At 44.5% G+C, this 22,832-nt stretch overlaps 2 protein-coding genes across 2 annotated transcripts in view; one reads left to right on the top strand and one right to left on the bottom strand.

The window, feature by feature from the left end:
* Positions 1–3,151: 3,151 nt before the first annotated feature.
* The window catches only part of LOC115127672 (uncharacterized), a 34,564-nt gene continuing 14,883 nt past the window's right edge, over positions 3,152–22,832 (bottom strand). The window contains exons 5-8 of the mRNA XM_065014874.1: positions 15,868–16,677; positions 5,671–5,775; positions 4,350–4,430; positions 3,152–4,250 (exon numbers count right to left, since the gene is read on the bottom strand). Coding sequence (XP_064870946.1) covers positions 3,358–4,250; positions 4,350–4,430; positions 5,671–5,775; positions 15,868–16,677 — 1,889 coding nt within the window. The 3' untranslated portion in view covers positions 3,152–3,357. The remainder of the gene's footprint in view (positions 4,251–4,349; positions 4,431–5,670; positions 5,776–15,867; positions 16,678–22,832) is intronic.
* Positions 20,142–21,550, top strand: LOC135567510 (putative nuclease HARBI1). Its single transcript, XM_065014873.1, has 3 exons — positions 20,142–20,637; positions 20,919–21,030; positions 21,125–21,550. Exons 1-3 carry the CDS (start codon positions 20,569–20,571, stop codon positions 21,493–21,495), a joined length of 552 nt encoding a protein of 183 aa, XP_064870945.1. The 5' UTR covers positions 20,142–20,568; the 3' UTR covers positions 21,496–21,550.

Below are 22,832 nucleotides of genomic sequence, written 5' to 3'. Positions count from 1 at the left end.
GACACTGTAAGACTGTTCTGTAATTACTAATAACAGTAAAACACAGTAGAACGCACAGTAAAACACAGTAGAATGCACAGTAAAACACAGTAGAATGCACAGTAAAACACAGTAGAATGCACAGTAAAACACAGTAGAATGCACAGTAAAACACAGTAGAATGCACAGTAAAACACAGTAGAATGCACTGTAAAATAACTTAAATTAATGCTGTAGATTGCACTGCATTTATTTCATTTTTTAAAAAACCTTTATTTAACTAGGCAAGTGAGTTAAGAACAAATTCTTATTTTCAATGACAGCCTAGGAACAGTGGGTAAACTGCCTTGTTCAGGGGCAGAACGACAGATTTTTACCTTGTCAGCTCAGGGATTTGGTCTTGTAACCTTTCAGTTACTAGTCCAACGCTCTAACCACTAAGATACCCTGCATCATGGGTAAAATTATACTGTTGTTAACTGTAAATGTAAGCTTCCTATAAAAAATTACTCTAACGTACTGTATTTCTTTACAGTAGTACCCGAACACTGCTGTAATTGGCGGCGCCAAACGGTCTGTGGTGTGTGTGTGTGTGTGTGTGAGAGAAAGAGAGCTGAATCTCATAGATGAAACCAAGACTGTTCTCAGGGCAGCTCTGCCGGTTTTGACCATACAGAAGATACTTTTCGTAGCAGGTTACGAAAATTAACGCAGCACGTTAGGATAATTAGGTAAAGGTTAGGGAAAGCTAAAATACTAACATTGTCCCCGACGCGACTCGAATCTATCTACAACCAGGCCTGCCCTGAAAACAGACTTGATTTCCACTAATGCGATGCTCCTCGAAAAACGGTCTGTGAAGGAAGACTCATGAGAAAATAAGCTTTCTGTTCCACTCTAGCTATTTTTTTATTGTGGAAAAGTCGCCTAAATATTTTTGTGCAGCTGATTAGTATGTAGTAATCCCATATACTATATTATTCTATATATACCTACTGCAGGTTTTTTTAAACTAAGCTACTAAATAGCTAGCTAACGTTAGCTTGTTTGGATTGTGTTAGCTAACAGTAGCCAAGTTGAAATATCAGTCTGTTGCATTGATCTTTCTTGTTGATCTTTCAGGTTTCTCTGTTGTTTCCCTGAATCACCCAGTGTGTTCTTCTTAAACCAGGCATGGAGGGTCTTCAAGATGCAATTAAACACCAACTGCCTGTCTCACCCAGTGTGTTCTTCTTAAACCAGTGTAGGCATGGAGGGTCTTCAAGATGCAATTCAACACCAACTGCCTGTCTCACCCAGTGTGTTCTTCTTAAACCAGTGTAGGCATGGAGGGTCTTCAAGATGCAATTAAACACCAACTGCCTGTCTCACCCAGTGTGTTCTTCTTAAACCAGTGTAGGCATGGAGGGTCTTCAAGATTGCAATTAAACACCAATTGCCCGAGTTGGAGCATTTGGTGAGATCTTTGTCAGAGCATCTGAGGGCCAATGTTGTAGTGGAGAATATTTAAGACCTTGAATATGTTCAACCGGAAGATATAAAATACCATTTGACGCCAATATAGTACCGGGAATTGCTTCAGTCCTTCAACCAAAGAGGTGAGATCTTGATTGATGAATGTAACATATTTATATAATTGTTATGAAAAAGGTGCCATCTAGAACGTAACATGGTTATTTGTCTGTCCCCATAGGAGAACCTTTTGAAGATCCCTTTCTGATTCCAGGTAACGTTACATGTATAACCCTTTTGGTTCCAGGTAGAACTCTTCTGGGTTCTACATGGAAACAAAAAGGGTTCTACATGGAAACAAAAAGGGTTCTCCTATGGGGACAGACAAAGAACCCTTTCGGAACCCTTTTTCTGAGTGTACACACACACACACACACACACAAGGTTAAAAAGGTTCTGTAAATAGTTAATTTGTTTGCCCTCAAAATAAATGGTTTATGCTATGAGGGAGCGAGACAAATGTCATAAAAGGGACAGAAATGCCAAAAATACATAAAAGTACAAAATAATACAAATGTTTGTTTGTTTGTCTTCTTGTGCTGGTATGGAGTGCAGCACATAGCCTAACAATTGTTTATTTGTAATTTTTAAAAGAAAATGAAAAAAGGATATTATCTGTAACAATGGATAGGACTCTTGTCCTCCTCCAAGCATCAGTGACCTCCAGGAACAGTGGCCTTTCCTTTCACCAAGTTATGGCTCTGCGACCACTTCAAAACCCTCCCTGGCGTCGTGATTGACAGTCGCCTGACTCAAGCTCTCCCGAACAAGAGTAAGAGAATTGTCAACATTTTTAAAAGCCAAAAGACCATTCTGCCATTCTTCTGTTGATGACCCACTTCAGAGAGGAGGATTGGTCCTGTTTCTCTTGGCAGATGAAAAGAATAGTGTTTTTAGACTTATAAAGTCGATATGATTAATGGTGTTTATACTGCACTATTACACATGATATTTTTAATGTTTTGTGATTTTAGGTCACTGCAACTCGGGTTGATGTCGAGGTGCGAATTTCTTTGCCATTTCCTATCCAACATTTTTATGCAAGTAAAGTCCAGGTCAGATAAAGAATGTTATGACAGGCATGGAAACAAACCAAATTCAAACAGAATTTGGGCAGGTAGTGTTCTCCTGGCATCCTCCAAACTCATATTCATCTGTCGGACTACCAGATGGTGAAGCTTGATTCAACGCTCCAGAGAACGTGTTTCCACTGCTCCAGAGTCCAATGGCGATGAGCTTTACACCACTCCAGCCGACGCTTTGCGTATGGTGATCTTAGGCTTGTGTACGGATGCTCAGCCATGGAAACCTATTTCACGAAGCTCCCGACGAACAGCTCCTGTGCTGCCGTTGCTTCCAGAGGCCGTTTGGAACTCGGTAATGAGCGTTGCAACCGAGGACAGAGACGCGGCTCAGCTGTTGATGCTCCTAGACGTTTCTACTTCACAATAACAGCACTTACAGTTGACCAGGGCAGCTCAAGCAGGGATGACATTTCAAGAACTGACTTGTTGGAAAGGTGTCATCCTATGACAGTGTCATGTTGAAAGTCACTGAGCTCTTCAGGAAGGCCATTCTACTGCCTATATTTGTCTATAGAGATTGCATGGCTGTCTGCTTGATTTTATAAATCTGTCAGCAACGGGGTGGCTGAAATAGCCGAAACCACTCATTTGAAGGGGTGTCCACATACTTTTGTATATATAGTGTATATTTATTGAATATCTTATCAATTAAAATAGCCAATTTGGGTGCAATCAATTTGCTTAATTTCTCAGTGATCAAATTATATCCCCCCCCCCCCCCCCAAAAAAAAATAGCTTGAAAACTAATCTTAACTTCAGAACAATCTGAGATGGTGGAATCCTATTCCTCGTGCTCTTTTGGGTCAGAACCACCCCAATTGAAATAAGCATCCATGCATTGATAGCCTTCAAAAACAGCTGATACAGACCCTGCTGCTAACCACAATGGAGATGAGAATTTGTATCCCCACCCCAATACAGCCGAACTGACCAATGCTGATATCTTGCATCGAGACAATATTTCTTCTCTTCTGATCCTTTCTCTCTCCTTCTGTTGCCTCTCTTTCTCTCTCTTATCCTCTTCCTGTTTATTCCTCTCCTCCTCTTCTTTGATCTTCATCTGGGCCTCCTGGTACATCTCGTTGGTGTAGTGTTTTCCTCCATTCTTCATCACCATCTCATCTATCTTCTTCAGCAGCTCTGGGACCTGAGTGTTGTGTTTTCTCTTGTCATTGATTAGGGAGTGATATCTGCCCCCACAGATATTGATGAGTTTCCGTAACTCTTTGCTCTCAGCCAGAAACTCCTCCACTGATTTTCCCTTCAGTTGATCTCCATGTGTGAACAGCAAGATGGTGTACATTGAGGCTTCTTCTCCAAAGTTCTCCTGGATCCACTTAACAGTGTCCTGCTCCTCCTCTGTAAACCTTACCCCCAGTCTGATCACCAGCAGGAAGACGTGGGGTCCTGGGACTGACATATAGATGGCCTTTTCTATTTCACTTTTCATTTCCGTATCAGTCAATTTTGTGTCAAAGAGTCCTGGTGTGTCAATCACATTGATCTTCTTTCCAGCCACCATTCCACTCTGCTTCATACAGTGTGAGGTAACAGACTCAGGGGAGGAGTCTTCTTTAAACCCCTCCCTCCCCAGGATGGTGTTTCCTGTTGCACTCTTCCCTGATCCAGTCTTCCCCACCAGAACTATCCTCAGGTCAGAGAGCTGCCCTGAAACTGGAAACAGACAAGAAGTGCTTGAGTTGATAGTGGCTTGATTAAAGGCTTCTGAAAACTGTGTGTGTGTGTGTATTGTGTGTGTGTGTGTGCGCGCACCTTGGCATTGACCAGTGAAGTATTGCAGACAGAGTGTCAACAGGAACAGAATCCTTCCTCTTCTTCGTTCCATTTCTACCACTGCAGCCAATCAAAAACATGGAAACAGATGATGACCTCATTACAAAATACAAAGTCCACATTTCTTCAGTGACTCATCTGGGAGTGTTTGGCAGAGGTCCAATGTTTACAGATGAGAATAAACTAAATGATATTGTTTTCTCGGCTATTTGACTTTCAAATGATAAACTATGAAACTACAAACTATAAAAAGAGTAATGTTATGTGATTTAACTGTTGTAAGACAAATTACATGCCCTAACAACGTAGCCTACATCAGGTGAACATAATGTGCTCATATGGGGCGTATCAAATGACATTCTAAACATGGTTATTATTCTACCGCTGCCTGTCTGCTGCTGTTAAGACCAGATAAACCAGTTAGAGGTTGTGTTCCCATTAACGTCAAACATCACATCTACTGTGTAGACAGACAGGAACAGTTCAGACAATAATTAAGTGGAATCAGTATAACTGAAACCAGTGCTAAATGTGTAAATCAGGATGTGTTCCTCTGTTATTCTGCTCAGATGTTGCTGACACCAGATCTTACAACACCTGGATAGGTATTTTACATATCAGCTAACCACATCATGTGTTTTAGCGATCCGTCAGTCAACCAATGGTTTATACATGCAACCTCTAAGCAGTGGAACGCAACCTTAGTCAGTACTGACAAAAGCCTGCAGGTGTGTCCCTCACAGCAACAACCTGCTATAAGACGGCTGTTGACCCAAGGTCCAGTATACTGCACTATCTCTGCACTAATCAAGGTACAGTATACTGCACTATCTCTGCACTAATCAAGGTCCAGTATACTGCACTATCTCTGCACTAATCAAGGTACAGTATACTGCACTATCTCTACACTAAACAAGGTCCAGTATACTGCACTATCTCTACACTAAACAAGGTCCAGTATACTGCACTATCTCTACACTAAACAAGGTCCAGTATACTGCACTCTCTCTGCACTAAACAAGGTAAATGTTTCAGGTGAAAGTCTAACGATGTTTCTCCTTTCACTGTTCTACAATATTAAAACGTGTATAAATACAAACATACTGTAATGTATGTTTATTTACACATACATTTATGATTATTGATTGATTATGATGATGATTCTGATTATTTACACAGATATTAACAGACCTGTTATCAATAAAATGTCAACTTAATATTGTGCTACAGTTGTTCAAGTACTGTAGAGTAGATTGTTGTACAACATTTAATTAGTAAGGTAGTTAAGTTGAATACTCACTTATAGTGTTGCACTGATCTGTATATTGTTGTCCCCTGTTGTCACAGAGACCTGAAGCAGTGGTCCTGCTGGTTTTGCTTAGCAGATGCCCCAGGTGGGTGGAGATTTACCTCGACCAATGGAATGGTCTAAAACTCATGCAAAATTAAAGCGCCCAATGTGCCTCACCTTACATTCTGTTAAGTTTCATTTTCCCAGCGACAAATCATTTCTAGCCAATGAGAGAGTGCTGCTAGGCAAATTTTATTCAACTCAGGACAGGTACTTATTCATTTTAACCTTGGCTACTTGCCAGAATCAGAAGATAGGCCACATCTTTGGGTAAGATGAAATGTGTTGGACAATTGGACACAAAAAAAGGTTAGAAATGTAATAACACATAAAACTGCATTTTCAAATGTAACTTTATATTTGTCTAGCCTGGTCCCAGATCTGTTTGTTCTCTTTCCAACTCCATAGAGTACCACAGTATGAGTCAGTATGGTCGCATCCGCGCTTCGGTCTGCAGGTTGTATAACTTTTTCATTACATTTCATTACATTTCATTATAGTACAACGGTCTGATTTGTCTAATCTTAGCAATTTCCTCTTAGCTAGCTACATAGTCGTCGTTGTATCAAAGATAATTGCGTAATTATCGTATTTCGTCGTCTCCTATCTGTCGTCTCCTATCTGTCCAACACGTTCACCGTCTACCGTAGCACTGTAGTACTATCACACTCAACTGAACGTCTTGATTAGTGTAGTGTTAGCTAGCTACATAGCTAGCTACATAGTTGTCTTTGCTGTCTTCGTATCCAAGATAATTGTGTAGCTTAGAGTGTGGAGTCTTAGAGTGATAATTGCGTTATTATCGTATTTCGTCGCCCTCCTATCTGCCTAGCAGCTAGCCAGCTAGCATACGTTCACCGGCTACCGTAGCACTGTAGTAACTATCACACTCAACTGAACGACTTGATTAGTGTAGTGTTAGCTAGCTACTTAGCTAGCTACATAGTTGTCTTTGCTGTCTTCGTATCCAAGATAATTGTGTAGCTTAGAGTGTGGAGTCTTAGAGTGATAATTGCGTTATTATCGTATTTCGTCGCCCTCCTATCTGCCTAGCAGCTAGCCAGCTAGCATACGTTCACCGGCTACCGTAGCACTGTAGTAACTATCACACTCAACCGAAGGACTTGATTAGTGTAGTATTAGATAGCTACATAGTTGTCTTTGCTGTCTTCGTATCCAAGATAACTGTGTAGTTTAGAGTGTGTAGTCTTAGAGTGATTATCTTAATTCACCGAGGTTAGCTAGCCAGCTATTTTGTCGTCCTTAACGTAGGAGACACTCCTAGCTAGCCAATAGCCAGCCAACGTCTACTGAATAGAACTTTCGCATTCGGTCGCATTCCGCGTCGCTCCACAGGTAGTATCACTTTTTCACTTCATTTCATTACAGTCCCAACGGTGTGATTTGTTTGATCGTAGCTAGCTACATAGCTAGCTACATAGCCGTCTTTGTTTCAAAGATAATTGTGTAGTCTAGAGCGATTTTCTAGGTTAGCTAGCCAGCTATTGTCGTTCTCCTAACGCAACGTAACGTAACCAACACTGCTAGCTAGCCAGCTAGCTCCCGATAAGCAGCATTGTAGAAACTTCACACTCAACGGTACGACTTGATTAGGGTAGTGTCAACAACGCAGCTAGCCTACCCCAGCAGTACTCTATCATTTTAATCATTTTAGTCAATTAGATTCTTGCTACGTAAGCTTAACTTTCTGAACATTCGAGACGTGTAGTCCACTTGTCATTCCAATCTCCTCTGCATTAGCGTAGCCTCTTCTCTAGCCTGTCAACTATGTGTCTGTCTATCCCTGTTCTCTCCTCTCTGCACAGACCATACAAACGCTCCACACCGCATGGCCGCAGCCACCCTAATCTGGTGGTCCCAGCGCGCACGACCCACGTGGAGTTCCAGGTCTCCGGTAGCCTCTGGAACTGCCGATCTGCGGCCAACAAGGCAGAGTTCATCTCAGCCTATGTCTCCCTCCAGTCCCTCGACTTCTTGGCTCTGACGGAAACATGGATCACCACAGACAACACCGCTACTCCTACTGCTCTCTCTTCGTCCGCCCACGTGCTCTCGCACACCCCGAGAGCTTCTGGTCAGCGGGGTGGTGGCACCGGGATCCTCATCTCTCCCAAGTGGTCATTCTCTCTTTCTCCCCTTACCCATCTGTCTATCGCCTCCTTTGAATTCCATGCTGTCACAGTTACCAGCCCTTTCAAGCTTAACATCCTTATCATTTATCGCCCTCCAGGTTCCCTCGGAGAGTTCATCAATGAGCTTGATGCCTTGATAAGCTCCTTTCCTGAGGACGGCTCACCTCTCACAGTTCTGGGCGACTTTAACCTCCCCACGTCTACCTTTGACTCATTCCTCTCTGCCTCCTTCTTTCCACTCCTCTCCTCTTTTGACCTCACCCTCTCACCTTCCCCCTACTCACAAGGCAGGCAATACGCTCGACCTCATCTTTACTAGATGCTGTTCCTCCACTAACCTCATTGCAACTCCCCTCCAAGTCTCCGACCACTACCTTGTATCCTTTTCCCTCTCGCTCTCATCCAACACTTCCCACACTGCCCCTACTCGGATGGTATCGCGCCGTCCCAACCTTCGCTCTCTCTCCCCCGCTTCTCTCTCCTCTTCCATCCTATCATCTCCTCCCTCTGCTCAAACCTTCTCCAACCTATCTCCTGATTCTGCCTCCTCAACCCTCCTCTCCTCCCTTTCTGCATCCTTTGACTCTCTATGTCCCCTATCCTCCAGGCCGGCTCGGTCCTCCCCTCCCGCTCCGTGGCTCGACGACTCATTGCGAGCTCACAGAACAGGGCTCCGGGCAGCCGAGCGGAAATGGAGGAAAACTCGCCTCCCTGCAGACCTGGCATCCTTTCACTCCCTCCTCTCTACATTTTCCTCCTCTGTCTCTGCTGCTAAAGCCACTTTCTACCACTCTAAATTCCAAGCATCTGCCTCTAACCCTAGGAAGCTCTTTGCCACCTTCTCCTCCCTCTTGAATCCTCCTCCCCCTCCCCCCTCCTCCCTCTCTGCAGATGACTTCGTCAACCATTTTGAAAAGAAGGTCGACGACATCCGATCCTCGTTTGCTAAGTCAAACGACACCGCTGGTTCTGCTCACACTGCCCTACCCTGTGCTCTGACCTCTTTCTCCCCTCTCTCTCCAGATGACATCTCGCGTCTTGTGACGGCCGGCCGCCCAACAACCTGCCCGCTTGACCCTATCCCCTCCTCTCTTCTCCAGACCATCTCCGGTGACCTTCTCCCTTACCTCACCTCGCTCATCAACTCATCCCTGACCGCTGGCTACGTCCCTCCCGTCTTCAAGAGAGCGAGAGTTGCACCCCTTCTGAAAAAACCTACACTCGATCCCTCCGATGTCAACAACTACAGACCAGTATCCCTTCTTTCTTTTCTCTCCAAAACTCTTGAACGTGCCGTCCTTGGCCAGCTCTCCCGCTATCTCTCTCAGAATGACCTTCTTGATCCAAATCAGTCAGGTTTCAAGACTAGTCATTCAACTGAGACTGCTCTTCTCTGTATCACGGAGGCGCTCCGCACTGCTAAAGCTGACTCTCTCTCCTCTGCTCTCATCCTTCTAGACCTATCGGCTGCCTTCGATACTGTGAACCATCAGATCCTCCTCTCCACCCTCTCCGAGTTGGGCATCTCCGGCGCGGCCCACGCTTGGATTGCGTCCTACCTGACAGGTCGCTCCTACCAGGTGGCGTGGCGAGAATCCGTCTCCTCACCACGTGCTCTCACCACTGGTGTCCCCCAGGGCTCTGTTCTAGGCCCTCTCCTATTCTCGCTATACACCAGGTCACTTGGCTCTGTCATAACCTCACATGGTCTCTCCTATCATTGCTATGCAGACGACACACAATTAATCTTCTCCTTTCCCCCTTCTGACGACCAGGTGGCGAATCGCATCTCTGCATGTCTGGCAGACATATCAGTGTGGATGACGGATCATCACCTCAAGCTGAACCTCGGCAAGACGGAGCTGCTCTTCCTCCCGGGGAAGGACTGCCCGTTCCATGATCTCGCCATCACGGCTGACAACTCCATTGTGTCCTCGTCCCAGAGCGCTAAGAACCTTGGCGTGATCCTGGACAACACCCTGTCGTTCTCAAATAACATCAAGGCGGTGGCCCGTTCCTGTAGGTTCATGCTCTACAACATCCGCAGAGTACGACCCTGCCTCACACAGGAAGCGGCGCAGGTCCTAATCCAGGCACTTGTCATCTCCCGTCTGGATTACTGCAACTCGCTGTTGGCTGGGCTCCCTGCCTGTGCCATTAAACCCCTACAACTCATCCAGAACGCCGCAGCCCGTCTGGTGTTCAACCTTCCCAAGTTCTCTCACGTCACCCCGCTCCTCCGCTCTCTCCACTGGCTTCCAGTTGAAGCTCGCATCCGCTACAAGACCATGGTGCTTGCCTACGGAGCTGTGAGGGGAACGGCACCTCACTACCTCCAGGCTCTGATCAGGCCCTACACCCAAACAAGGGCACTGCGTTCATCCACCTCTGGCCTGCTCGCCTCCCTACCACTGAGGAAGTACAGTTCCCGCTCAGCCCAGTCAAAACTGTTCGCTGCTCTGGCCCCCCAATGGTGGAACAAATTCCCTCACGACGCCAGGACAGCGGAGTCAATCACCACCTTCCGGAGACACCTGAAACCCCACCTCTTTAAGGAATACCTAGGATAGGATAAAGTAATCCTTCTCCCCCTCCCCCCTTAAAAGACCTAGATGCACTATTGTAAAGTGGCTGTTCCACTGGATGTCATAAGGTGAAAGCACCAATTTGTAAGTCGCTCTGGATAAGAGCGTCTGCTAAATGACTTAAATGTAAATGTAAATGTATAATACCCATAAAACCTAGCTGTCAAACAGGGAAAGGGTTAATTATTAAAGTAGTGCACTAGGGTCCTGGTTAAAGTAGTGCTCTAGGGTCCTGGTAGAAAGTAGTGTACTAGGGTCCTGGTAGAAAGTAGTGTACTAGGGTCCTGATTAAAGTAGTGCTCTAGGGTCCTGGTAGAAAGTAGTGCACTATGGTCCTGGTAGAAAGTAGTGTACTAGGGTCCTGGTAGAAACTAGTGTACTAGGGTCCTGGTAGAAAGTAGTGTACTAGGGTCCTGGTAGAAAGTAGTGCACTAGGGTCCTGGTAGAAAGTAGTGCACTCGGTTCCTGGTAGAAAGTAATGTACTAGGGTCCTGGTAGAAAGTAGTGTACTAGGGTCCTGGTAGAAAGTAGGGTACTAGGGTCCTGGTAGAAGTAGTGTACTAGGGTCCTGGTAGAAAGTAGGGTACTAGGGTCCTGGTAGAAGTAGTGTACTAGGGTCCTGGTAGAAAGTAGTGCACTAGGGTCCCGATTATTGTAGTGCACTAGAGTCCTGATTAAAATAGTGTACTAGGGTCCTGATTAAAGTAGTGCACTAGGGTCCTGTTAAAGTAGTGCACTAGGGTCCTGATTAAAGTAGTGCACTAGGGTCCTGATTAAAGTAGTGCACTAGGGCCCTGGTTAAAGTAGTGCACTAGGGTCCTGGTTAAAGTAGTGCACTAGGGTCCTGGTTAAAGTAGTGCACTAGTGCCCTGGTAGATAGTAGTGCACTAGCGACCTGGTCAAAGTAGTGCACTAGGGCCCTGGTTAAAGTAGTGCACTAGGGTCCTGATTAAAGTAGTGCACTAGGGTCCTGATTAAAGTAGTGCACTAGGGTCGTGTTAAGGTAGTGCACTAGGGTCCTGATTAAAGTAGTGCACTAGGGTCCTGTTAAAGTAGTGCACTAGAGCCCTGGTTAAAGTAGTGCACTAGGGTCCTGGTTAAAGTAGTGCACTAGGGTCCTGGTTAAAGTAGTGCACTAGGGTCCTAGTAGAAAGTAGTGCACTAGGGTCCTAGTAGAAAGTAGTGCACTAGGGTCCTGGTAGAAAGTAGGGCACTAGGGTCCTAGTAGAAAGTAGTGCACTAGGGTCCTGGTAGAAAGTAGTGCACTAGGGTCCTGATTAAAGTAGTGCACTAGGGTCCTGTTAAGGTAGTGCACTAGGGTCCTGATTAAAGTAGTGCACTAGGGTCCTGTTAAAGTAGGGCACTAGGGTCCTGGTTAAAGTAGTGCACTAGAGTCCTGGTTAAAGTAGGGCACTAGGGTCCTGGTTAAAGTAGTGCACTAGGGTCCTGGTTAAAGCAGTGCACTAGGGCCCTGGTAGAAAGTAGTGCACTAGTACCCTGGTCAAAGTAGTGCACTAGTGCCCTGGTCAAAGTAGTGCACTAGGGCCCTGGTTAAAGTAGTGCACTAGGGTCCTAGTAGAAAGTAGTGCACTTAGGGTCCTGGTAGAAAGTAGTGTACTAGGGTCCTGGTAGAAGTAGTGCACTAGGGTCCTGGTAGAAAGTAGTGCACTAGGGCCCTGGTAGAAAGTAGTGCACTAGGGTCCTGGTAGAAAGTAGTGCACTAGGGTCCTGGTAGAAAGTAGTGCACTAGGGTCCTGGTAGAAAGTAGTGTACTAGGGTCCTAGTAGAAAGTAGTGCACTAGGGTCCTGGTAGAAAGTAGTGCACTAGGGGCCTGGAGTCTTTAGACAGGGTCAGACATTATCAACACCCACAGAGAGCTGGGATCTTTAGACAGGGTCAGACATTATCAACACCCACAGAGAGCTGGGGTCTTTAGACAGGGTCAGACATTATCAACACCCACAGAGAGCTGGGGTCTTTAGACAGGGACAGACATTATCAACACCCACAGAGAGCTGGAGTCTTTAGACAGGATCAGACATTATCAACACCCACAGAGAGCTGGGGTCTTTAGACAGGGTCAGATATTATCAACACCCACAGAGAGCTGGAGTCTTTAGACAGGATCAGACATTATCAACACCCACAGAGAGCTGGAGTCTTTAGACAGGGTCAGACATTATCAACACCCACAGAGAGCTGGGGTCTTTAGACAGGGTCAGACATTATCAACACCCACAGAGAGCTGGGATCTTTAGACAGGGTCAGACATTATCAACACCCACAGAGAGCTGGAGTCTTTAGACAGGGTCAGACATTATCAACACCCACAGAGAGCTGGGGTCTTTAGACAGGGTCAGATATTATCAACACCCACAGAGAGCTGGGGTCTTTAGACAGGGTCAGACATTATCAACACCCACAGAGAGCTGGGGTCTTTAGACAGGGTCAGACATTATCAACGACATGCCTGGAGCAATTGAGGTTGAGTGCCTTGAACCAGCGACCTTACGAATCCCAGCCTATGTGTGTCTATACAGTATTGGAGTGAATCTCAGCCTGTGTCTGTCTATACAGTATTGGATTGAATCTCAGCCTGTGTGTGTCTATACAGTATTGGATTGAATCACAGCCTGTGTGTCTGTCTGTACAGTATTTGATTGAATCCCAGCCTGTGTGTCTGTCTATACAGTATTGGATTGAATCCCAGCCTGTGTGTCTATACAGTATTGGATTGAATCCCAGCCTGTGTCTCTGTCTATACAGTATTGGATTGAATCCCAGCCTGTGTGTCTGTCTATACAGTATTGGATTGAATCCCAGCCTATGTGTCTCTCTGTACAGTATTGGATTGAATCCCAGCCTATGTGTCTGTATAGTATTGGATTGAATCCCAGCCTGTGTGTCTGTCTATACAGTATTGGATTGAATCCCAGCCTGTGTGTCTGTCTATACAGTATTGGATTGAATCCCAGCCTGTGTGTCTGTCTATAGAGTATTGGATTGAATCCCAGCATATGTGTCTGTATAGTATTGGATTGAGTCCCAGCCTGTGTGTCTGTGTGTACAGTATTGGATTGAATCCCAGCCTATGTGTCTGTCTATACAGTATTGGATTGAATCCCAGCCTGTGTGTCTGTCTATCCAGTATTGGATTGAATCCCAGCCTATGTGTCTGTCTGTACAGTATTGGATTGAATCCCAGCCTGTGTGTCTGTCTATACAGTATTGGATTGAATCCCAGCCTGTGTGTCTGTCTATGCAGTATTGGATTGAATCCCAGCCTATGTGTCTGTCTGTACAGTATTGGATTGAATCCCAGCCTATGTGTCTGTCTGTACAGTATTGGATTGAATCCCAGCCTGTGTGTCTGTCTGTACAGTATTGGATTGAATCCCAGCCTGTGTGTCTGTCTATACAGTATTGGATTGAATCCCAGCCTGTGTGTCTGTCTATACAGTATTGGATTGAATCCCAGCCTGTGTCTGTCTGTACAGTATTGGATTGAATCCCAGCCTGTGTGTCTGTCTATACAGTATTGGATTGAATCCCAGCCTATGTGTCTGTCTATACAGTATTGGATTGAATCCCAGCATATGTGTGTCTATACAGTTGACCATAATTTCTCATGTTGATAGTGGAGTCTCTTCTAGTTCTAAAACACAGTTGTGTTCTAATACAGTATAATGGAACCCTTCCACTTTACAATGGGAGTGTAACAATGGAGCAGAACGTTCTGTTTTCTCTTTTCAAAACTGGTTGAATGGCTATTTAACCCTGTAACCCAGCAACACGTCTGGCTGATACTAAGTCTGGGTACTCAAAGTCCTGCTGACTTCAGTCTTGAAAGGCTATTTTGATGTTGTCAGTATGATGACAAGGCACATTTCTCTTTCACTCGCTCTCTCAAATGTGAAATAAATCTGTTGTAAAGATTTTGTTCTTTGAAAGAAATGTGAGGAAAGGATTTTCTGGATTTCACATAAATTTAAATCTGGGGAAATCAAACATGCAACAATTAGTTATTACTAACGACTAAAGGTTGTCCATCAAATGTCCATCAAAGATTGATACATCATAAAACATTATACAGCACAAGCACAACATACTAATAATCAAATTAATAGACTTCTATATTTATACTAATAATCAAGTTAATAGACTTCTATATTTATACAATATATAATCCCTCTATATCTCTTTCAGTAGGTCTACGATACAAAATCCCTCTTTGTAATTGTTAAAGTAATGTTCTTGTTCCAAGTACAGTAGAAATACAGTAATGAGGTACAGTATAAATACAGTAATGAGGTACAGTATAAATACAGTAATGCAGTACAGTAGAAATACATTAATGAAGTACAGTAGAAATACAGTAATGAGGTACAGTATAAATACAGTAATGCAGTACAGTAGAAATACAGTAATGAAGTACAGTAGAAATACAGTAATGAGGTACAGTAGAGATACAGTAATGAGGTACAGTAGAAATACAGTAATGAGGTACAGTAGAAATAGAGTAATGAGGTACAGTATAAATACAGTAATGCAGTACAGTAGAAATACAGTAATGAAGTACAGTAGAAATACAGTAATGAGGTACAGTAGAAATTCAGTAGAAATACAGTAATGAGGTACAGTACATTACAACATTACTCACTGTGTTAATTATGTGGTGTTTAACACTATGTGTTTAACACTAGAGGGAGAACACACACCAGGGAGGGAGGGTAGAGAGAGAACACAGACCAGGGAGGAAGGATAGAGAGAGAACACAGACCAGGGAGGAAGGATAGAGAGAGAACACAGACCAGGGAGGGAGGGTAGAGAGAGAACACACACCAGGGAGGGAGGGTAGAGGGAGAACACAGACCAGGGAGGAAGGCTAGAGGGAGAACACAGACCAGGGAGGGGGGGTAGAGGGAGAACACAGACCAGGGAGGGAGGGTAGAGGGAGAACACAGACCAGGGAGGGAGGGTAGAGGGAGAACACAGACCAGGGAGGGAGGGTAGAGGGAGAACACAGACCAGGGAGGGAGGGTAGAGGGAGAACACAGACCAGGGAAGAAGGGTAGATGCATCAATACCGTAGATAACAAGAAACCTAGAATGTCTTTACCCATTCTAACTTATTATCTGAGTCTGAGTTAATGAAACTAGATTTGTAGTATTCAGATATTTTTGTCTGTTTTGTTTTTGCTGAATTATAAATGTCATCCTACAGTATGTTATTATCCCTGAGACTTTGACTAATAAACATGGTAAATAACTGATCATATTAGAAAGTGTTGAACAATCCCTGATGGTTGTCATTGTACAGTATTCATCTATTCTACTGCTGCTACTTGACATTAAGATGAGGAAGAGAGTGGTACTTCACACTGCCACCTCTTCCTCATTTTTACTTAATTAGAATCGTAAAAAAGGTCAAATACATCTCTTAAGAATACAGCACCTCCAACTGCGATAGCTGCTGGTCCTGAAACCAACGCTGTGACACCAGTTGCTATCATTCCCACAGCCTTTCCCGAAAGGTCCAGTAACTTATTCTTATTAATCCCCCACTTTTTCTTCTTCTGCTCCTCCTCTTCTTCGATCTTCCTCTGAACCTCCTGGTACTTCTCATTGGTGTAGTGTTTTCCTCCATTCTTCATCACCATCTCATCTATCTTCTTCAGCAGCTCTGGGACCTGAGTGTTGTCATTCTTCTTTTTATTATTGAAGACATGATTTCTGTCCTTAAAGACCTTGACGAGTTTCATAAGCTCCTCACTCTCACTTAGAAAGTCCACCAATGACATGTCCTCCAGCTGGTCTCCATGTGTGAACAGAATGATGATGTACTTTGATGCTTCTTCTCCAAAGTTCTCCTGGATCCACTTCACAGTGTTCCTCTCCTCCTCTGTGAACCTCACCCCCAGTCTGATCACCAGCAGGAAGGCGTGAGGTCCTGGGACTGACATATAGATGGACTTTTCTATCTCGCTTTTCATCTCTTCTTTAGACATTGTTGTGTCATAGAGCCCCGGGGTGTCGATGACATCAGTCTTCCTCCCATCCACCTCCCCACTCTGTTTCTCACTCTGTGTAGTCACAGACACTGGAGAAGCCCCCACTTTAAACCCCTCCCTCCCCAGGATGGTGTTTCCTGTTGCACTCTTCCCTGATCCAGTCCTCCCCACCAGAACTATCCTCAGGTCAGAGGGATGCCCTGAATCTGTGAAAACAGACAAGAAGTGCTTGAGTTGATAGTGATTGTCTCGATGAAAAGCTAATGAAATGTGTGTTTGTGTATCAGGCAGATGTGCGCAGACGGATCTACAGAGCAGATGCCCCTTTGTCCCTCCAGTCTCCCTTCTGGGTTGTAGTATCATTTTAAAATGCATGTTTCTGTCATTGTTGTTCAGAACCCACTACTCGCAAGTTGTTGTCAAATTCATCACCCTTCACCCCATACGTAGGTTGCACCTGTTCACCAGTCTGCCCTGTAAGGAGATTGAACCTGTTCACCAGTCTGCCCTGTAAGGAGATTGAACCTGTTCACCAGTCTGCCCTGTAAGGAGATTGAACCTGTTCACCAGTCTGCCCTGTAAGAAGATTGAACCTGTTCACCAGTCTGCCCTGTAAGGAGATTGAACCTGTTCACCAGTCTGCCCTGTAAGGGGATTGAAACTGTTCACCAGTCTGCCCTGTAAGGAGATTGAACCTGTTCACCAGTCTGCCCTGTAAGGGGATTGAACCTGTTTACCAGTCTGCCCTGTAAGGAGATTGAACCTGTTCACCAGTCTGCCCTGTAAGGGGATTGAACCTGTTCACCAGTCTGCCCTGTAAGGGGATTGAACCTGTTCACCAGTCTGCCCTGTAAGGAGATTGAACCTGTTTACCAGTCTGCCCTGTAAGGAGATTGAACCTGTTCACCAGTCTGCCCTGTAAGGAGATTGAACCTGTTTACCAGTCTGCCCTGTAAGGAGATTGAACCTGTTCACCAGTCTGCCCTGTAAGGAGATTGAACCTGTTTACCAGTCTGCCCTGTAAGGGGATTGAACCTGCCCAGTATCCAAACATGGATGGCTTGAGAGACCTTAACATTTGTTTAACACTTGATAACACTTGATTTAGCCTACATCATCATCATCATCATCATCATCCACATTCAGTCTGATTTACTGATAGGAGCAGAAAGAGAGGAAGAAGAGACTTCAGTCTGATTGGCTGATAGGAGCAGAAAGAGAGGAAGAAGAGACTTCAGTCTGATTGGCTGATAGGAGCAGAGAGAGAGGAAGAAGAGACTTCAGTCTGATTCTCTGATAGGAGCAGAAGAGAGAGGAAGAAGAGCCTTCAGTCTGATTGGCTGATAGGAGCAGAGAGAGAGAGAGGAAGAAGAGACTTCAGTCTGATTGGCTGATAGGAGCAGAAAGAGAGGAAGAAGAGACTTCAGTCTGATTGGCTGATAGGAGCAGAAAGAGAGGAAGAAGAGACTTCAGTCTGATTGCCCTGGTGAGTGTTTGAGCAGCATGTATATGTGCACAGCCCTGGTGTGTGTTTGAGCAGCATGTATTTGTGTACGGCCCTGGTGTGTGTTTGAGCAGCATGTATATGTGTACAGCCCTGGTGTGTGTTTGAGCAGCATGTATATGTGCACGGCCCTGGTGTGTGTTTGAGCAGCATGTATATGTGCACGGCCCTGGTGTGTGTTTGAGCAGCATGTATATGTGCACAGCCCTGGGGCCTGTTGCACAAAAGTAGAATTAAGACATCCGGGATAAATGACTCAGCTGAGCTCAATGAAGCCAAAACATGTGCGTCCAGGCTTAATTGGTTGCACAAAGACCAAGCCAGGATGAGCAGACACGGATTCATTAAGCCAGGTGAAACCAATCCTGGATAGGTGCGCGCTCACGGCTCACTCAAATAGACCCCGCCACAGATCACAGATTAACTGATTTACCATGGCAACTAGAGCCGCGTACTTTTCCCCGTCGGAAGCACAAATCCTCATGGAGGCATACGAGGAGGTAAAAGATATAATTAAGAAGAAAGGCAACACCGCCACAGTGATAAAGCAAAGAGAAAAAGCGTGGCAAAGTATTGCAGAACGCCTGAATGCGTAAGTAGTGCACAATTACACACTCACCGCTCCGCTGAAACATCACAATTACAATTCAAATATTTAATTCACATCTCCAAAAATGCAGTTGTACTGTAATTATGAAACGGTTAAATTTTTAATTGAAATGCACTGCAGATCTGAGTGAAATTGTGTAAAGTAACTCCATCACACTGTATAAAGCTATGATAAATTTTTTGATATTTTTACTGAAAACAAGACAAAAATACCAAGTAATTTTTTGCAGTGTGACTCCATTAAATGTGTGTGTGTGTGTAGATTAAACATGAACGGGCCAAAACAGACATGGCAGCAGGTCAAAATCAAATACAAGAACATTCTGCAGAATGGTATGGTCCCTGACTAATATTTAACAAAGCACAAGCATATATTGTACCCAGAAGGTGCCTGCTCACACATTGTCTGTACTGTTTTAGCAGTGAAAAAGAATACCCACAGACAAGGCACGGGTGGTGGGTCACCAAAGGCTGACCTTACCCCAGCAGAGGACATGGCCTTGGAGCTAAATAAAGGCAGGCCCGTCTTAGAGGGGATCCCTGGGGGGAAAGAGACGAGCATAGGTTCCTCCCAAGATGCCACCCGCTTCATTCAAGGTATGTCCTTCCATCTCTACATGGGATACAACCACATTCATATTGAATCAATTTGGACTGTCTGACTTTGGTTTACCTATTGCCTTGCAGTGCCTGGCAGCACTGTGTTCCTGTTAGAGCCACCAGCACAAGCACCAGACGATGCTGATCCAGTGAGTACTCCATCAAAGGCATACTGTAGGCCTGGCATGTCTTGTCTACTAGCTTCAATATGAATCCGATTAAATGTGATAGGGTGAAGGCCCCAGTGCAGCAGCAACAGCACATGATGGAGACGATGATGAGGAGGAGACCATCTCTCTGGATTCCATAAGGCATGAGGTATCATGTTAAGACTGTGAAAGTACTATTTACTCTACAATGGTGAGGAGTCCTCATCAAAATCAAAAAATCTAATTTCTTTTACAGGACCCAGATGCTATACAGTGGGAAAACCAGCCTGGCAACATAGTGCGTATTAATAAAAGGACACCACATCCTGCCAAATTCCAGCTGCGCTAATTGTATTGTGTTCACAGAGCTCACAAGCTATCAGAAAGTTGTATGGCAACCACCTCCGGCGCCAAATAGAACTGGCAGACATAGACATTCAGTACAAGAAGAAGAAGATGGAAAATCTTGCACTGGAGTCCGAAATAAAAAAAGAGGACAATTAGGAAACTGGACCTTGAAATAAAAAAACTTGAGAGGGAGGTGAGATATGCCTTCAATGTACACTGTATGCTAACTGTAACACAAATGTATTAATCATTATTTTTCTTTCCTCCCCAGCTCCAAGAAGATGACACAGCTCAAAATAAAAATTAGGTATATTCTCGTAAAGTCAAGTGAGCCATGACATATGAGCTCTTATTGTGAGCACACAGGACGGTGGCATCTTTCTAAGGTTTTTTTATTTTCCCAGCAATCAGTACAACCAAGTCATCGTTATAAGGCATCGCCCTCTTTTGCCCACCCCCAGCACCAGGTGTGGCCACTAGCCTATATGAAGGCCCAAAATTGTGTGTTCCTTTCTGCTCTGACAATGGCATGCCCATTCGTGCGAGATGTGGTGGATGAAGAAGCACTTGTGCTGAGGAGAGCCTTCAGGCGAGAAAGGGTCTTCAGGGACCGGTTGGACCCACTGGCCTTCCCTGATGACCATCTATATGAAAGATACAGGTTTTCTGCAGATGGCATCAGGTATCTATGCAGACTACTGGGTCCCAGGATTAAGCACCGCACTGCACGGAGCCATGCACTGAGTGTGGAGCAAATGGTTTGTGTGGCCTTGCGCTTTTTGCTAGTGGAGCCTTCCTGTACTCAGTGGGGGATGCAGAACAGCTGAACAAGGCCACAATTTGCCGCACAATAAGGAGTGTGTGTCTGGCTATCAAAGCATTAGCAGATGTCTTCATCTCCTTCCCTGGCCACAGAAGACTCTGTGACATCAAAGAGGAGTTCTATAGGATTGCAGGTAAGAGGATCTACAAATTACAGGACAACTGTTAACACATAGTAGGATACTCATTACTTTGTGTGACAGGTTTCCCCAATGTCATTGGTGCAGTGGACTGCACACACATAAGGATAAAAGCCCCCTCAGGTGCCCATGAGGCCGATTTTGTGAATAGGAAATCCTTTCACAGCATTAATGTTCAGGTGAACATAACTTTTTGATATTGTCCATTGACGAACACTCTGCATTGCCAGTGATGTGCATTGATTGGTGTAATATTCCTCATCTTATGATTTCAGATGGTTTGCAATGCTGACTGTGTGATCAGCAATGTTGTGGCAAAATGGCCTGGCTCAGTCCATGACTCCAGAATCTTTCGGGCCTCTGAAATCTATCAGTGCCTATCACAAGGTAAGCCACACAACCCCTATTTATAACCATCATGGCTGTGTCAAGAATATCACTGTGTTTATGAGGTAGTAATGATGAGATTTTGTGTTGACAGGTGAATTCTCTGGTGTGTTGCTGGGAGACAGGGGGTATGGCTGCCAGCCTTTTCTCCTGACACCTTTCACAGACCCCCAGGAAGCACAGCAGGCCTACAACCATGCCCATGCCAGGACCAGGGCCAGAGTTGAAATGACCTTTGGCCTCCTGAAGGCACGCTTTCAATGCCTTCACAAATTAAGGGTCAGCCCTGTTAGGGCATGTGATATTACTGTGGCTTGTGCTGTCCTCCACAATGTGGCCTGCCTGAGGAAGGAGAGGGCCCCCAGAGTGCCACCAGCCATGGACTGGGACAATCCGGCAATCTTCCCTGATGACGACAGTGGTCGGCTGCTGAGGGACCAATATGTGTTGAATTATTTTAGTTAGTATGTGTGCTTTCAATTTTGGTTAAATATGTCCTGCGGTGGCAGAGGAATTTGGGTTTTTTGGGTTCGTTTTTGACGAATTTGGCCTCTTATGATGTTTGTGCGGTATACTGTGTGTAATACAAGGCTGCAGGGAGGCTACTGCATCCATTCATTTGTCTGTTCAGTTGATGTGTATGGATTTGTCCTGCATTTATTTTAGTGTGCAGACATGCAGGGTGTGTTATATACAGACCTTTGAATGTGTGTATCATTTTGTATAATATGCTTGGATTCTGTGCTTTCCATCTTGTAGAGTCACTGTGACTTCAGTTTCGAAAGGAGCTGATGGTTTACCTGCTTTGTTTTGTCCTTATTCAATAAAGGAACATAATGTTACACATTGTGTTTTTATATTCATATGGAATGTGTATTTGTTTATATGACAGAGTACTAGGGCCACACTGAAGAAAAAGGATAAAGTCATACATTTATGAGGCTGGTTCTTTCTGCAGAAAAGCTACATATTGTTTTTACAGTTTTGATACTTATGACAATGTGATACTTAATATTCTGGCACATCAGCATGTCTTTGTTTATGAAACCATACTGAAGTACAATTTCACGAAATGCCCCACATCTGTCATTTTAACAACTGTCCTCCTTTAAAACAACTGGTTACAATATTATGACTTGTGTTTTTTTTCCCCTCTGTGGCCCTAATATTCTATCATTTTATATATAGCCTTATAGTCTATGGGAAACTGTAAATTATCTAATGATAGCAACATCATCTAAAAATCATTTTTTATCCAAAATCATTGAAATTAATGATCACAAACGTTTAAATAATAACAGTGGGTCTAGTTATATGTGATAACAATGTATAGTGAGCAGTGAAATAACTATTGGTTTCCATTTGTGGTGACTGCTGACTGACATTAGGGATGAGATTAAATAGATCCTGGAATTTAGCCTGGTCTGGAGCAGGCTAGCTCCACAGAATAAATCTCCATGGTAATTTATACCATAACATATCCTCCTGCCCCCTATCCATCTTTAGTGCAACCGGATTACGGATCAATTGAGCCAGGATCACCAAGATATCCTGGCTTAATCCCTTATCCTAGTTTTGTGCAACAGGCCCCTGGTGTGTGTTTGAGCAGCATGTATATGTGCACAGCCCTGGTGTGTGTTTGAGCAGCATGTATATGTGCACAGCCCTGGTGTGTGTTTGAGCAGCATGTATATGTGCACGGCCCTGGTGTGTGTTTGAGCAGCATGTATATATGTACGGCCCTGGTGTGTGTTTGAGCAGCATGTATATATGTACAGCCCTGGTGTGTGTTTGAGCAGCAT

This window comes from Oncorhynchus nerka, unplaced genomic scaffold (genome assembly GCF_034236695.1).
Source record: "Oncorhynchus nerka isolate Pitt River unplaced genomic scaffold, Oner_Uvic_2.0 unplaced_scaffold_1972, whole genome shotgun sequence".
Lineage (NCBI taxonomy): Eukaryota > Metazoa > Chordata > Actinopteri > Salmoniformes > Salmonidae > Oncorhynchus > Oncorhynchus nerka.
The sequence above is the reverse complement of the archived record's forward strand: the minus strand, read 5'-3'. Positions and strand labels throughout refer to the sequence as shown.

Excerpts from the sequence above, each read along its gene's own strand:
- LOC135567510 (XM_065014873.1), top strand. The coding sequence starts at position 20,569 with ATGTCTTCATCTCCTTCCCTGGCCACAGAAGACTCTGTGACATCAAAG. Across the intron at positions 20,638-20,918 it reads GGAGTTCTATAGGATTGCAG|ATGGTTTGCAATGCTGACTG; the intron begins GTAAGAGGATCT and ends TTATGATTTCAG. Across the intron at positions 21,031-21,124 it reads CTATCAGTGCCTATCACAAG|GTGAATTCTCTGGTGTGTTG; the intron begins GTAAGCCACACA and ends TTGTGTTGACAG.